Genomic DNA, 17701 nt, shown 5'->3' on the forward strand with positions numbered 1-17701 from the left:
AAAGACACAAGAAGTGTGTTGAGGTCCTGACATACCGTGACCACAGCAGTCAGCTGTGCATCTCCTGGTTACTGGACAGATCTAACACTTCTCTTTGAAAACTGACAGTTTTGTAGGATTGCTGGGAAAAAAACCCAAAGAAAACAAGCAAAATATCCATTTTTCGGCTGTAGCCTATGTCCTTAGCAGCTGAAATGGCTACAGTGATTAGCCTTTCTGAGACTTACAGACCCTCCAGTGGAGAGAACAAACCTGCAGAGACTGACTTGCAGAGGTCAGACAACTGCAAAGGGCATCACAGAACACCTATGACCTGTGGCTGCTGCACCTCCTCGGAGGGAAAGCTGCTTCAAGGGTACTGCTTTCCTATGAGGGTAAGGTAGCTCGAATGCTAATCTGGACTATGGTAAGAACCCTTTGTTCTTTGTGCCAAGTGAGATGGCCAGGGCTCTGCTATGTGTTTTGTTTAATATTAGGGTTTGTAGTATGATTAAGCTCACTCCTGCTAATACATTTTTTCCCTCTTGTTTGATGGTCTCTCTAGAAAACCTAGGTGTGCTTGAGCTCAAGATCCTCCTGCCCCAGCATCCTGAGTGAGTGTGGGAACAACAGAGCTGGGTTTGAAAGGAAATTCTAGGGGACAGGATTGTCACATAGAGGCTGAAGGCTTCCTCACCAGCTGGAACTCGCTCCTGCGGCTGAAGGCTTCCCTGATCCCGGAGTCCCTCCAGAGTGCACTCAGGGCTGGCACGTAGAGCTGGAAGGTGGCAGGCTCCACAGGCAGTCCTGCCTTGTTCTCAAAGGCCATCAGAAACATCCCGTGCTTCTCGTTCTCAGAGTGCTGCCAGGGAATGCCAAGCTTGTCACGTGCGTCCACAAGCACCCTCGAGCCCTGGAAGGAGGTGAGAAGGGAAAGGAAGTTTAATTGTGTGCTCTGAGCCCACAGTGGAGAACTTTAGCACTGTCTGTCACAGACAGGAAACTCATAAGCCATCAAGTTTGCAGTCAGTGCATGTCTCATTTGTCTGAGCATGAATGTCTCGATTCCCAGGACCACAGCTAGTCATCTGGGAGAAAAGCCTCAACTAGGGAACCACCTAGATCAAAGTGGTCTGTGGGGGATTGTCTTGACTATTAACCAATGAGGAGGCCCAGCCCTCTGTGGGCAGCACCACCCTGGGCAAGTGGTGCTGGGCTGTATTAGAAAACTAGCTGAATGAACCAGAGAGGGAACCAGCAAGCCATGCTCCTTCATAGTTTCTGCTTCCAGTTCCTGCTCTGACTTGCTCGATGATGAACTGTGACCTTGTATAGGATGAAATAAACCCTTTCTTCCCTGGATTGCTTTTAGTGAGAGTGTTTTACACAGTAGTGGAAAGGAAACTAGAAGAACAGCCTTATCTCCAGGTGGAGGTTCATGTGTAGTGTCTCCTTCCCTTCCTGTGAAAGCACTGGGAGAGGGATGCTGCACGGGGGAGTACACATTTAGCCACACTGTCCTAGGACTGCCAACTCCTACCAAGATACATCTGCCTGTTCCAACTCAGAACAGACAGGAAGTCATGCATACAGGGCAGTGAGTGACCCTGAGACAGGAAAAGATGGAGCTGACATGAGCTGAGCCTACCCCTGGCAGGAGCCAAGGCCCCAGATGTACTGCTACGCTGTGCTGCTGGCAGAAACTGCTTTCTGTTCTTTTGCTTGTTTCCTCACAGTGAGTGCTTCTCTGCCCTTTTCTCCCCTTACAGACAGGGTCAAGGGGATGGAGGAGCCTAAATAAAACAGTGCTAGAGGACGCCTGGCCCAGAAAAACTACATCTAAGTGGAGGCTCCTGGTCACCCTCTCAGATCACTCAGCTCTCTCTGAATAGTTAGTACTGTGTAGAGTACAGACATCAAGAAGACAATGGTAGGAAAGACCTCCCAGTTCAGGGCAGTCTGTTTGCCCTGCTGCCTGCCAGTCTATGTATCACCAGCTCCACTACTTCTTACGTGGTATTTTATCCTTTTTTATTGTTTTATCTGTGTGGTGTATGTGCATAAGGGTGCACCTGCCTGTGCTTTCGTGTGGAGGCCAGATGGGGATATCTAGTATCTTGCTCTGTTGCTCTCTACCTTATTCCTTTATCACAATAAACCTGGAAGGCTGGCAGGCAGTAAGCCCAGAATCCCGCTGTCTTCATCCTAACAGGGCTGCAGTTATAGGCCCACAAGACCATGCCTAATTTTTATGTACTGCAGTGGATTCAACTCAGATCTTCACACATGCACTACAAGAGTTCTTTTTCACCAAGTCAACTCTCTAAAGCTTCTATCTATCTATCTATCTATCTATCTATCTATCTATCTATCGACCTATCTACGAGACAAGGATTCATACAGTACAGGCTGGCTTTGAATTGTGTAGCCAAGGCTGGCCTTGAACTCTTGGTCTTCCTACCTCCACAGCCCCAGTGCTGAGATGACAGGTGTGCACTACCTCATCCCACATACTTACCCTTAAAAAAAAATAACAGCCTTATTGTGATATAATGTATGTTGCCCATGTAAAGTGCATGGCTCCATGGTTTTAGTTGTCCCTTATCCTAAAATACATCACCCTAACCACAAGGCAGACCCTCATCAGCTGTACCTTCAACACAGTTCAAGTGCAACCTTCCACTCTTGCCTCAATCCACTGAGGCAATGTAGTGATACCTCAGTCTTCTCTGGAGGTCTAAATGATAGGAACATCTGGCAGAGGTGCCATTCCCTCGGAGTTGGGGTGATCTCACTCACATCATCCACTAACAATAGGAGGAAACATTTAAAAAACACACACAGCTGACAATGGAGTTGTGCTTAGAATTAATTTATAAAGAACTCAAACCTGGGGTGCTGAGATAGCTCAGCAGGCAAAGAAGCTGATTGCCAAACCTGGCAACCTGCGTCCAATCTTACAGACCCACACGATGGAAAGAATCAACTCCCTCAAGCTGTCTTTTAACTGCCACACATGTGCATCACACACACACACAGAGGAGAGAGATGTAAGAACATCCAAATTCAATAGTTTCTAATCTAGTTAGAAAATGAGAGAAGGACATCAAGAGATTTCAGCAAAGAGCAGGCATAGTCAGTGAATCAACAGGTGAAGGAGAGGCCCACATGCCTACAGTGGTCACAGATTGAAAAAATAGAACACGGCCTTGACTGAAGATACACCCATTTATGCAGGGACGATCCAGTACTGTGTGAGAGTGAGAGTACTGGAAGATTCAGAAGCGTTTTGAAAAACTAAACACATTATACAGCTCAGGGACCTTCCTCTTAAGCATTCATCCCAGAGAAATAAAAACTTATTCACAAAAACTTCACAAGAATGTTAATATGGTATGGAGGGTGAAATGTTCACACCATGGACTACTACTCAGCAATAAAAAGGAATGGGCAGTGATGGGGTGTGGTTCATGGGTTGAGTGTTTTCTTAGCATGCAGAAGGCCCTGTGTTCCATCTTTGGTACTGCAAGTAAAAATGCAATGGGTTTAGCTCTGCAACCAATGGTCATAGCAACCTGTAAGGATTTCATGTGCAATACTCCAAATAAAGAGTGCCAGTCTGAAAAGATCAAATTACACAACAGTTTGTGTGTTATTTCTCCCCCCCCCTTTCAATCTCCTACATGATGTTCTTGAAATAATAATGTAAAGGCGGGCAGTGCATGGCAGTTATGGAGGTTGGTGATGGGAGGAAGGGATGATGACGACAAGGGATAGCACAGGACCTCTGTGATTCCGACTGTGATGGTCATGCACACCATATCCATGTCCATTTCCTGGCTCTGCTATTGTACTATAATTATGTGTGTCACAACAGTGGAGAACGCTGGCTGACACTGCTCAGACTAGCTTGGTAGCCTCCTGCAAACCTATCATTATTTCAAATAAAAAGGCTTCAGAAAGTTCACCAGCAACCAGAGCAGTTTATGTTTCAATGATGATGAAGGGGACGGGAACTAGAGAAGACAGAGGAAAGAGCAGGAAAAGGCAAGGCTCCTGAGGTTCTGAAGCCCCTAACAGGAGCTGGGTCTTCAGCAGATACTGAGTGTGACCACCGGGACTTACTTGGGGCCAGTGTCTGAGCAAGTCCCCCACTCTTCTGCCTCACTGCTCTCAGCTGGCTGCTGCCTTTGAGGCCTTCCCACCTTCTGCTTTCTCATACCACACCATCTCATTTCTGCCTTCCCCGAAAGACAAAAGCCTGAAGGTTGTGAATGATAGAGAGGTCATTCCTACTCTGTACATTATGTACAACAAAAGTTAACCTGAGTATGCAGAGTCCCATTTGTTGAAACCAGAAGGAGGTCCCCTGTCCTGCTAGGCAGTGGCAGCCTGAGCCTGGCAAAGACAGCCGGGATAGGATTTCAGCCTCCACATGGCCTGGATCAGAAAGCCTACCCACTCAACAGATGACATGGGCAGCCCTGTTGCGCTACTCTGTGGTACCGGGCCTTGTTTTGCTTTTGGAGACAGGGTCTTGTGACAAAGCCCAGGATGGATTTGAACCCTCAGAGATCCTCTTGCCTCTTCCTCCCAAGTGTCTACTACAAAGTATTTTTCAGGTGTTATTTTCATATAATAATTTAGCTTTATTGAGGGTTTGACTTTACTCAATGAAATCTAAAACCCAAGCCAGGCTGTAATGGTAGACACTGTTAGCACTTGGGAGGCTGAGGCAAGAAGATCAAGTTCAAGGACAGTCTAGGCAACTTATGGGTTAAATCCTGTCTCAAGAAACAAATGTACAAACACAAAAGTGATGGACAATTCTCAAGAACAATCATTTCTCTATAGCAGAAACAAAGACTGTGCCCACACAGACTCAAATCTCTATAGATCATTTATTAAGACTTTTCCCAGCACCAGGAATCAGGCCTTCTGCAGTGCTGATAGGGACACTGGCTGGGCTTACAATGTGCTTGCAGGGGCCTGTGAGATGGCCCAGCTGGTAAGAGTACTTGCCACCAAGCCTGATGACCTGAGTTCAAACCCTGGATCCACAAGGTGACTCCTGCAAGTTGTCTTGTGACCTCCACATGTGTGCTATGTTACAAATATTTGAGCAAGTGAGAGGGTACACACACAATTAAAAGAAAACTTAGGAAAAAAAAAAGAACTGAGGGTTACCAGTGTCTTAAAAGTAAGATACTATGTCGGGTGGTTGTGCACATAAATCCCAGCACTTGGGAGGCAGAGGCAGGTAGATCTCTGTGAGTTTGAGGCCAGCCTGGTCTACAAAGTGAGTTCCAGGACAGCCAGGACTGTTATACAGAGAAACCCTGTCTCAAAAAACCAAAACCAAAACCAACCTAAAAGTAAGACACTAGCCTGGGTGTGGTGGTACAAGTTTCTAATTCCAGAATTGGGAAGACAGAGGCAGGATGATCAAGTTAAGGCTTACCTGGGCTACATGGATTTGTGTGGGTGCTGCACAGTCTAACACTATGACAATGTCTCCTACCCTCTTTTAAAGTAAAAGATCAATTTCCTAAATAAGAAAGCAAAGAAAACCTAAAAACTGGAATACACCTAAAGAAGACAGACAGACAGACAGACAGACAGAAAGCAGGCAGGCAGAAGTCTACAGAGTGGATTCTCTAATAGCTGGGAGGAAAGCCCCGTTCCCAGGGACTGTTACTGCACATTTAATCTGTTGACAACTGCACATTTCGGTCAGTTGTGAAAACATAAATAAGGTCGTAAGCAGTTTGATGACTTCATCTCAGAACAACGGAGCACTTTAAACTGTTCAAAGGGCATCTTTAAGACAGCTTATAAATCTAGCCATTTAAATGTCCAGTTGAGAACAGAGCCCCTGTCTAATGGAGAGATGAATTTTGGGTGTTTTAGTTTGACTCTTTTTTTCAGATGAGGACCCAAAGTTGAAAACTCTGGTCTCATTTTGCTAGGTTAGTCCCTGGTCACCCAGTCTTTTTAGAGCAGTGACTCCTGACTGAAGTCTTCCCACAAAACACACTAAAGCCTTGCTAGACACTAGAGGCTAGCAAGGAGATTTGGCTATGGTGGTGCACAGAGGACATGTTGGGTTTGAATATGCTTTCACAGCGCATGTGCACTTGGAATACTGTTGGTTAAAAACCCACAAGGGTTGAGTGGCTAGTTGTTGGCCACCATCCAAATCAACGAGAGGCTGCCAGAAATGTAAACAGGATGCGTTTCTGTAAGTTGATGAATCCGGCAGGCAGAGACAGTGCCTCTCAGTTTCTTTCTGGAACCAGAACCAGGGTTGTTCACATTTTAAAGGCCAGAGAGATGAGAAAGAAAAGTAAAGGCAGCCAGTGCACCCCAGTCACCCATTGATGATGAGAAGGTGGATGGCACCCCTGCCCCTGGCGGTTTTGTCTGCTGCCTCTCTCTGGGACACACAAGCACATTATTCTGCTAGGAAAGCCACCCACTGAGTTCTACCAGCAGCCCGAGGCAAAGAACAGTGCCAGGCAATGGGAAAAGATCCAAGAGGCTAGAATGTGCCTCCTGCTCCCAGGGTGTGTTCAAAGATTCTCAGAGCAGGACAGAGCAGGGCCATCAGATGGAGTCTAGAGATAATGCTACAAAGGAAGGTCAGAACAATGAAGGGATAGCCAGTAATGTCACTGATGGTGGGAGGCGTGGTTTAAAGACAGACGATGGGACAGCTAAGATCTCTGGAACTTCTTTGGTAAGAAATAGGAACAAACAAAGGTTCTGGAAAAGAGACATGAGGCCTAGCTGCACCGCCAGATTTATGTAGAGTAGGGTCTTGCAAGAAGAAGGAACAGAAGGCAGGGCAGTCACAGAGAGTGGTCAACTGCTCCAACTAGGAGCCAAACAAAGGAGAGGGGCAAACCCTAAAAGAACACAGAGCAAGCCAGGAAGCAGTGGGGTGATATGTGGGTGAGATTTTGGCAAACTTAAATTAGTGGGTCAGTGGGAAATTCCAAGCGAAATTTTCAGAAAATAGATGGACCCAGAGATCAAACTGGTTTGTTGGGTGAGGTAGCACATGCCTGTGATCCCCACACTGGGGAGGTTGGAGATAGAAAGACCAGGCTACATAACAAAGTGGGTGTCAGCCTGGAATACATGAGACCTTCAAAAACAACTACAAAACCCCTAAAACAGACATAACAACCTTCTGGGTTTAGGATATGGAAAGAAAGAGGACATCACCATAGATCTTCAACTGCCCAGAAAACAGTTTTCTGAAAGGCAAAGAAGGGGGAAAAAGGGCTTCCAACATCTACCCAGGCTTCCTCAGTTCTCCTAATGCAGTGCATGCAAAATTGGGTGAGAGCTCAAACTCCAGCATTTAGAGGCGTCCTAAAACCACCACCTGCGGTCACTCACAGCCAAGTCCCTCCTCGCCTGTTCTCCCAGGTGTCAGCCCAGAAACCCTGGAATCTTCTAAACATTTTGCCAAATGTTATAAAGAAAAACACCGAGGGGAAAGAAGGCTTTCCTGTTAATGCGCTTAGCCCTGACAAGCAAGAGTAAACAAACACCCCTACCACTCCAGCCCCATGTGCTCATTCCATGTTTTTTGTTTCAAGCCAGTAAAATAATCTCCATGGTATTTTAAAGGAAGGAAATAGCATGTAATAGTGAATATTGGAATAAATTGTATATAGGGAAGGTGCTTCATACAATTTTTGCTCAAAATAAAATAGCCACATTATCATAAGGAGCACAAAACCTGAAGGAATACATCCAAGTATATTCTCATTCTCTCTCTCTCTCTCTCTCTCTCTCTCTCTGTCTATCTCTGCAGGCTGAGTTGTGTAATACATTCTTCTGTCAAGCACCACAGGGGCTGGCCCTTGCTTGTGCCTACTGTGTCAACCCATTAGGTTTAGGGGTAGGTTTTGGGAAGAAGGATAACAGGCTGTTGAGAATGGATGTACAGGCAGAATGATCAGGAGTTCAGGATTATCCTTGGCACAATGAGTTTGAGGCTAGTCTAGGATGTAAGAGGCCTTGTCTCAAAAATAAACAATCAAACAACCCAGGATCATTTCCAGTAGATGAAGAGTAGAAAAATCATTCAGGAATCCTCTTGATCATATATACTGGCACGTATCTGATTATATTTCCTAGTAAGAAATTCCAGCTAGATGAATTATGGAATTTCTGGGTCAAAATTTATGTATAAGGAACTAGAAAAATGACTCAATGATTAAGAGTGTTTGCTGAGATTGCAGAGAACCAGTTTTGTTTGGTTTTCCACAACCATATGGGGGCTCAATACCACCTGTAACTCTAGTTCCAGGGGATCCAACTCCTTCTTCTGGACTCTACGGACAACTGCACACATGTGCGCACTCATACACACACACACACACACACACACAAAACCACACCCACAGAATATATGCATAGTACAGAAAGATGGCTCAGCCAGTAAAGGTACCTCTGGCCAAGCCTGACCACCTGAGTTTGCACACTGCCCCCTGCACATCCACTGCAGCAGGTATATATCCCTCTGCACACAAAATAAATAAATGTTTAAACATATTTTTAAAAATAAAATATATGCATATATATTTGATGCTTCTGACAAGTAGTACTAAGATACATTCCAAAAAAGATGCAACATTTACAGATTGATACTTTTTAATTGCCCTTTAATTTTCACAAATTGTTTTTTATCAATCTTTTTTTAAAATATTTATTTATTTATTATGTATACAATATTCTGTCTGTGTGTATGTCTGCAGGCCAGAAGAGGGCACCACACCTCATTCCAGATGGTTGTGAGCCACCATGTGGTTGCCGGGAATTGAACTCAGGACCTTTGGAAGAGCAGGCAATGTTCTTAACCACTGAGCCATCTCTCCCGCCTCTTTTATCAATCTTTTTTACTGAAACTGTCCTTCACCAATACCTTTGTAGCTATCTTTGAAGCACAGGTCAGAAAACCACAGCAGAAATGAAAATGTAGCAGGTTCACTGACTCTATTCAGACAGTAGTTAAGTAGAAAACGCAGAAAAGGAACAGATATTTGGGTTCCATCCATCAGATAGACGTTCACATTCAATCTTTATGCCAGCAGTGAGTAGCCATTCCTAAGTAATAAAGTAGTAAAGTGCTAAGGTCTCTACTTAGTAATCAAAAATGTCTAGTGTTCTGAAGTCCAGCCAATACTTCCCAGAGAACCATCATGCCAGGGCATAAAGTGAAATTAAAAACATTCAGTCTGAGTACAGGAGAGTCTTGAATTTGATGGGCAAGCTAACATTAATGACTGTTTATGTGAAACACTGACACATTAAAATAAAGTATAAGGGAAAATGCTTGCTCATGGTCCCTGTTCCTTGCCTCTAGAACTATCTAGCATGGAGTGGGGAAGGTGGGTGAAGTACTGCCAGGCAGATATGAAGCCCCAAGTTCCAGGCCCAGCTCTGCAAAAACCAATCTGATATGACCCAACTGACTAAAGAAAAACTGACAGAAGATAAAATGACTATCAGAGAAAATAGACTCAATGGTAACATAAACATCAGCAAAAATGTACTTTGGCATGTCAGTAAATTTAGGATCAGCACTAAGTGGCCTCTTGTTGAACTGTCACACTGAGCATTTCAAGTTAAGTGGCAGGTTTCAGACATAAACAGACTTGGGAGAGTGTGGCTGCTTGGCTCCTAGGAAAAAAACTCAGGGGGACATAACACTGCTTTGGAGTCACTGTCATAATTAGATGGAAGAGGACTGTTGAAGTCCACACTCCACTCCAGCACCCCAGAGCCTGAAAATACTAGGATCTCGAGTTCAAGGCCAGTTTGGGCTATAGCGTGGGGCCCTGTCTCACACTACCCTCCCTCATCTACTTTGGTATTTTTATGGCTGTTTCCTTCATCTTAGAAGTTGAGCAGTAACTCAGGCACCTGCCTTCCATGGACTGGATGGTACCAGTCTAGATAGCTGAGAACAAAAATTTTAAGCTGCACTTAATTAGCACTATGAAAGGGCAGAGTTGGTCCCTGCAGTTCCAACATCTGTTTCAGGAATCTGCTGATGCATTTTCTTTCCACCCAGTCCCTCCTCCCATCTTTACAGTGATTTCCAATTTTCTGCACACCTCAGTCCATGGAAGGCTCAGGCTGGGCTCCATTTGAAAGTCTAGGTCCCTGCCATCAGTATGTGTTTGTAAGAATCACTCCAGGGCTCTCTGTAGATTGCCAAAAACAGCTGCCAAGAGACCGGCTGGCCCCCAAAGCCTGTGCCTCCCCTGCAGGCTGGCCATGGTCCAAGAGAGATCCTAGTACTCAAGTTAGGCCCCTTGTAGGTTGGTATAATGAGACTACATGTATTTAGAGAGTTTCAGTGGTAACAGGTGGGAGGAACATATCCCCCATGTCCTGTATCCCACTGTCAGCAAATGCTGTCCCTTGACTACTATTACAGTCTCAGCTAGATGGCTGCAGGTCTTCTGACGAGTGTCCTTTTATCTACATTTATCCCATCAGTGTACTCTCAAAACCAGCAGCCAGTCAGTTGATTAAACCAAGTCAGCTGAGATCAGTGATTTGTTCAAATCCTCACAAGGGCCACCATTGGATTCAGAGTAAAAGCAGAGGTCCTTACAAACACCTTAGAGACCTGCATGGGTCAGCCTGTGACTTCTGACCCTATTTCCTTCACTTATTCCTGTGGCCTGCTCTACTCCAGCCTCAAAGGTCTCTTTGTTTCTGCCTAGGGGCCTTAGCACTTCTGGTACCCGAAGGCTAAGCCCCTGTCCATCTTTCACACATCTTTGTTTTTCTCTTTAGCGAACACACATTAGATTACTCATTTATCTTGGTTACTATCTCTCCCTTATTCCCTTACTGGAATGTCAGCCCTAGGAGGGCAGGATTGTTTGCCATGTTTCCTTCCATGTCCCTTGGCCTGACATACAGCAGATGCCCCTGTGAGAGGAAGAATGAAAGATTTCTTGGGGTCATCACTTACAAAACAATAGTGACCACCCTTTTGTCTCCCAGGCTACAGAGAGGAACACCTGAAGCTGTCATTCTTGAGCCAGTCATCATGTAGCTCAGGCTGTGTTTGGATCCTAGGAGTGCACCACCACACTTCAGTTACTCTCCATTATTTCTATGAACAGATGTGCATTACACCATCATTCCCCAGCAGGAGACAAATGAGATAACATTAGCCAGGTTCCACAGGGGGGTCCATGACATGAGGCACGCTCATCAATGAGGTTAAAGATGCATAGTACTAGGCTCATCCTGATAAAAAAAAAAAAAATAAAAAGGCTGTATAATTATCTTTAAATTCTTTTGTTGGTGGTAGTAGTGATTTTTTTTTTTCACCCCCGCTTGAAACAGGGTTTCTCTGTGTAGTCCTGACTGTCCTGGAACTTGCTTTGTAGACCAGGCTGGCCTCCAACTTACAGAGATGCGCTTGTCTCAGCCTCCCAGAGTTCTGGATTAAAGGCATGCATCACCACCACCTAGCTTAAATTCTTTTTGGCAAATACGTCCTTTTCATGTGTCAATGACAAAAGAAAAGAGCCAACTGACAGAAGAGTTCAACCAAAAAGCTTGGTTTACTGACGTGAATATAGAGCTGCAAAGGACGGGCGGCACTGGCAGAAGAACTTTCCCATCTGTTTCACTTGTTTTCGAAGTATACAGTTGTTTTTCTGGCTAATAAGCACAGGAACCTGGGGCCCAGTCTACTGAGAAACATTCTGCTGCTTAGAAGGAGTCTTCCTGGGAGGGAAGGGCATTCTGAGGAAGCATCAAATTAATGGTGATTTTCCAGGGTTCTGCATTTCTCTCTTTGAGCTACAGTAAATACAACAGGCTGGGTGGCCTGCAGAGAGCAGAAATGTAATTCTCACTTCTGGGAGTGGGGATCTTAGACCAAGCACCCACCAGCTGAGCCACTCAGAGGTCAGGGATGCTTTCCGGTTTGTAGGTGAGGCCTTCTGTTTCCTCATGGGGTAGAGGGGTGGAAGCTCTCTAGAACCCCCTTTTTAAGGCTTCTGATCCCATTCAGGAGGACTTTGTGCTAGTGACCTGATCATTATCACACAAAGGCTGTGTCTCTTAATAATACCACTTTGGGGTGGAATTTTAGTATATGGGAGGGTGGGGAACCTTCAGACCACAGCAACACAGATAGATGAAATAACAACAGAAGTCGTAATACCACAACTATCAGCCATGGTGTGTCTTTTAGGGGCAACTTAGGTTTGCGGTGTCTGCAGTGCATGTATGTGTGTAAGGCTGTGTGTGTGCATTTACCTGTGCATGTGTGTGTGGAGATCAGAGGTCAATATCAGGTGTCTTCCTCAATGGCTTCTTTATTTTATTTACTTATGTATTTTTTTGAGACAGGGTCTCACTATATGGTCCTAGCTTGCCTGCAACTCACTATGTAGAACAGGCTGACCGTGAACTCAAGAGTGCCTCTGCCTCTCAGGTGCCTGGCCTACAATTTAATTTTTGAAGATTTATTTTTATTTTATAAGTGTAAATGTATGTAAGTACTTTGTGTGTACATGTGTGCATGAAAAGGATGTTGGATCCCTGATTGTAGGCTGCCATGTGGGCACTGGGAACTGAACCCAGGTCGTCTGCAAGAGCATCCAGCACTCTTCACCACCTAACTACCTCTCCAGCCACTCCCCTTATTTTTTGAGACAGGATTTCTCACTGAACCTGGAGCTCAGTTTTGGACAGATAGCTGTCAGATTGGCCTATCTTTGTTAGCGCTGGAACTACAGATGCATGGCACTGTACACAGCTTTCATGCAGGCATTGCATTTTTGAATTTGGGTGTTCATTCTTGTATAGCAATCACTTTCCCCCTGTGCCATCTCCCAAGATTCATAACTCAGCTTTTATTTTATTATGATCATAAAAATAAAACAGAGAGCTAGCCTGCTCCAGGTTCAGTGAGGCCCTGTTTCAAGTGAATAAGGCAGGCCACATCCTCTTCCATCTCTACACATCTGCACATAGATGTACACATCTGCTCACGTGTGCATATACCACACACACACACACACACACACACACACACACAGATTGCACATGTGTGTGTGAGACAGGGGAGTGCTTTACTTCCAACTCAAAGTAAAGGAAGTACAGTTACTTGGCTTTCCAGGAGCTTACGAAAAAAATATATGTATATACATACATATGTAAATAATCATTAAGAACTTCCTACATTTGAAGTGTAATCAGTTTGCCCCTATTATGAAGGTTGCAGTGTATATTTTCTAGCTCAAGAACGAAACACAGTTTCAAAACTGTAAATATTTGTAGGCTTTGATAAGACAAAGGTAATGTTTGTATTTTCTAAGTCCAGGGTAGGCATGTGGTACAAACTTCATAGGTACAACTGGTACAGGGAGGAAAGGGAGCCTTCCTGTCAGCAATGTTTGCTGATAGTGTTAATGGCACCATGCAGTCATGAGTGGACTTGGGGTCAGAGGGACATGTGGGACATAGGGATGGTGCTATCTCTGGACTTGGGGTTGAAGCTGAAGACAAAACCAGGCATTCCACAACAACATAGATGCACTTGAGTCTATGACAGAAAGATAGATGAGGCAAGTGTCCCTGGTTAGGTGTAAGATGGATCTGCTCCTGGTGGAGCAAGCTGCAGTGAGGAGATCTGGATCCCTGACCATGCCTAGGTCTACCTGACTGCAAGCACTCTATGTCTATAAGCAAGGGACACAGACTAGGATCATTAAATGTATGTGTCAACATGAAGTGCCTGAGGTGACCAGATAGGCCACTGTTCCTGGGTATTTCCAAGGACGCTGACTCTGAGGCTTAGTAAAGAACAGCCATTCCGAGCACTGGTGAGCATCTCCCTGCCCCTAACAACCTGGACAAAGGAAAAGCCCAATAGGGAGGGACCTGTCCTTTCCTTGCCTTGCTGCTTGAGCCAGGACAACTCACTGGTCTGCTCTCAGACTGGGGCTCCCATTGCCAGCCGCCTACATTCTCAGGCTTTAGGACTCTGTCTGGATTTCACCCTGGCCTCCTCAGGTCTCCAAACCGGCAGATCACTGAACTGCTCAGCCTCCATAATCATGGAGCCAACTCCTCACATGAAATCTCCTTTCATACAGCTGCTACATATCCTCTCGGATGTTTCCCTGGAGAGCTCTGGCCAGGCAGAGATTAGGAGGCTCTGACTGGCTACTAGCAATGCTGCCTCTGGGAGCTGAACTCACTGTGTCTGCGCCTTCTTCAGACAACTCAATAGCAGCACTTTTTCAGTCTCTAGCTAACTCTAGTTAATGCAAGTAACTGGGTCGGGCTGGAATGGTGATGCATGCCTGTAACCAGAACACATGAGGAGACTGAGGCAAGGAGTCAGCAAGCTTGAGGCCAGCCTGGTTGGTCTACAGAGTAGTAACCTCAAAATCGGGGGTGGGGGATAATGACTGGGGAGATAGCACAGTTGGCGAGCATGAGGACCTGAGTTCCCAGGTCCTGTTAAACATTCCCAGCACATGTGTTTTAAAAAAGCTGGATGTGCTAGCACCATACATATGTTAAACCCAGCACTGGGGAGCTTGTTGGCTAGTTAGTGTAGTGGAGACAGCTAGCTGTGGGTTCAGAGAGTCTAAAGAAAAAGGTGAAGAGTATCTGAGGAAGACATCTATTGATCTCTGACCTTTACACAAGCACACACTGGCGAACACACCCATATGTACATATACACACCTCCACTAGCCTGGAGTAAAGACAATTATAGACATCAGAATAAACCACTTTTCAACTTCCTCTAAGCTCATGAACAAACACAAAGTTACAAGGACATTATTTCTCTCCTATGGCAACCCACTAAACCTAATTCAGTTTGCCTCCTGAGCTGCTGTATGCTGGTACTGTGGCAGCACCAAGGCGAGTTATGGCTGGGTCCCTGAGAAGCTGACTGTAGAGGAAGAATATGGACAAGTCAACAGAAAGGCAGGGCAGGCCTGCAGGACCACACCAGTGTTCTGTTTGTGGGAAGGGACTGTCAAAAGCCAAGCTGCCAGGTCACAAAGAGAGTAGCACTGATGCTGACCCTAAGCTGAGGAGCCGGCCATGCAGGAAACTGGCACAGTTTCCCTGTCAGCAGGAATCTCACAGCAAAGGCCATGAGGTGTGCATTTTTATGAAATTAAACAAAACACTGGAGAGGCCAGGATAATGTTGCGAGAAGATATCACTGTGGAGGTGGGCACTGGGTTAAAGCTGTGGCCTAGGCTTCACTGGACCTTTTGGATTTTTCTTTGACTACTGTTTGAAAATGAGTAAAATCATTTGGAAATAGAAGAAATTTAATGTCAAGGTTGATGTTTTATTAAAAAAATTTTTTTAAGGGGCTAGAGAGACAGTTTTGTGGGTAAACTGTACGTCATGCAATTATGAGGACTGGAGTTTGGATCCCCAGAACTCCTTTGAAAACTGGAAAGGGCTGTATTCTCAGCACCTGGGAGGCAAGTAGGGAGAGTCTGGGGCTAGTTGGCTAGATGAATCAATTGGCAAGTTGATGTGGGAGTGTCATATATCAATCTGTTGATTTCATTGGTTAAGCAATAAAGAAACTGCTTGACCCTCATAGGTTAAAACATAGGTGGGAGGAGAAAACAGAACAGAATGCTGAGAGAAAGAAGCTGAGTCAGGGAGTCGCCATGATTCTCCCACTCCAGGCAGACGCAGGTTAAGATCATTCCTGGTAAGCCAGCTTGTGGGCTAAACAGATTATTAGAAATGGGCTAGTCCAGGTGCGAGAGTTAGCCGAGAAAAGGCTAGATAGAAATGGGCCAAGCAGTGTTTAAAAGAATACAGTTTCCGTGTAATTATTTTGGGCATAAGCTAGCCATGTAGGCGGCCGGGGTGCTGGGGACGCAGCCCGCTGCTCTTATTTCAACAGCAAGTTCTGTGTTCAGTGAGAGACCCTGCCTCAATAAAGTGGAGAGAGATTGAGAAAGACTCCCAGGGTCAACTCAACTGTCCATTCTTACACATGTACCCATACATACGTGTGTCTTCAACACTCATACATGCATGCATATCATATACACATACAAACAGAAACATTTTTGTTTAAGGAGGACTGGTACGTCCTTGGAGCCCACACTAAAAACAAAACCTGGGAGTAGTGATGCACTTGTAACGCTGGAAATGTGGACGCAGGCAGATTGCTAGTCTGACTGGCCAGTCAGTCCTGTCTCAAAACACAAGGTGGCCAGCACATGAGGAACATTAAAGGTTCTCCTTTGATCTCTCCATGCACGCAAACACACACACACACACACACACACACACACACACACACACACACAATCTTTGAGGACTACTGTATAATTTAGTGGTAAAGTGTTTGTCTCACATGCATGAAGCCCTGGGTTACATCTCTAGCACCTAAAAGAAAATTCTTTATAAGTTTGCCAAAATAGACTTGGTGACTGCCCATTTGGGAGTTTGGCCTTCTGTCACACATTTATCCATGTGTGGACCACAAAGCCCCTCTCAGATTTGGTCACCACTGGTCAAGATGCCAATAAAGCTGAGGACACTGCTTGCCTTGCCCCAGCCACACAGCACCAGGTCTAGGGGAGAGCCAGACTATAAGAAGCTGTGTTTGCTTGCTCACTCTGAGGTCATCAGAGACCGCCTTCTCCAGGGCTGGGTGATGCTAAGAAGCCTGTAATTCGGTCTGCATCCATGGGGAAGCCCAAACCTCAAAGCATTAGGAGCAGGCCGACATTGGACTGTCAGAACCACAGGATAGAATTAAGGTCTCTCTCCACACTGCCCTCAGTCAAGAACTATGGGTTGTACACTAGGGAGGGGGTGAGTTATGGTGACATGAGTTCAGACCAGGTCAGATACTCTTGCATGACCATCTCTTAGGGGACAGGTAGGCAAAATCACTGATTAGATGGTTGGAAAATGACTTCGTATCTTAAGTGAAATGTCCCCAGAAGGTACGAACCTCCCCTTGGTAAACACTGTCATAAGAAGGTATACTCCACTGTTGTCACTGTATTGTGAATCCTATCCATAATAGCAGTATGGAGTTTGCTTCTCTTGTTATATATATTGCTTTCTGCCTGCCATGTTCTGACAGGCATGAGCTAACCTCAGGACTCTGGTCTCTTTCTCTTCTCTATGTGACTGCATATGTTAGTGGTCCTCATGAGCAGGCTATATCCTCTCCCTAGCCTCAGAATCACATGGGGAATTTGAACCTCTAGACTCCAGGCCGAACCCCAGACATCTTGATTCAAGGTCTCTGGGGCTGGAGTCCAGTTGAGCACTTCCGAGGGTCTGGCTGTAGTTCCGCGGTCTGTCGCCTGCACAGTTAGGACAGGAAAATGGTGGATTTCACATTTCTTGGCATTCCATATTCACAGATGAGTTCATTTTCTGTATCTCTGGTATTGTGACACCTGAGACCTTGCTGATTGGTAAGACAGCTTTTCCTAAGGACAAGACATACTCCCCTGTGAGAACCCTTTCCATCCATCACACAGAGCACACACTCAGAGTACACCTCTTTGAAGCTTCCCCTGTATTCCTCTGCCCCAGTCATCCAGGTACCACTCTGTAGCCCCCAACATGATTTAACCTGCTTGATCCTAAACCTTCTGTCCCACTTTGCTTGTTTCTTTCTGCAGAAACCACAGTGGAGGCC

The 17701-nt window shown here is 45.4% G+C and overlaps 1 protein-coding gene across 1 annotated transcript in view; it reads right to left on the reverse strand.

Annotated features, from left to right (window-relative positions):
• LOC121464859 (guanine nucleotide-binding protein subunit alpha-12) overlaps window positions 1–17701 on the reverse strand; it is an 86280-nt gene that overhangs the window by 37223 nt on the left and 31356 nt on the right. The window contains exon 2 of the mRNA XM_041677942.1: window positions 677–892. Within this exon, the coding sequence (XP_041533876.1) occupies window positions 677–892 (216 nt within the window). The remainder of the gene's footprint in view (window positions 1–676; window positions 893–17701) is intronic.

Source organism: Microtus oregoni, unplaced genomic scaffold (assembly GCF_018167655.1).
Source record: "Microtus oregoni isolate MIOR12 unplaced genomic scaffold, Mior012 000029F_ref0000214, whole genome shotgun sequence".
Classification (NCBI taxonomy): Eukaryota; Metazoa; Chordata; class Mammalia; order Rodentia; family Cricetidae; genus Microtus; species Microtus oregoni.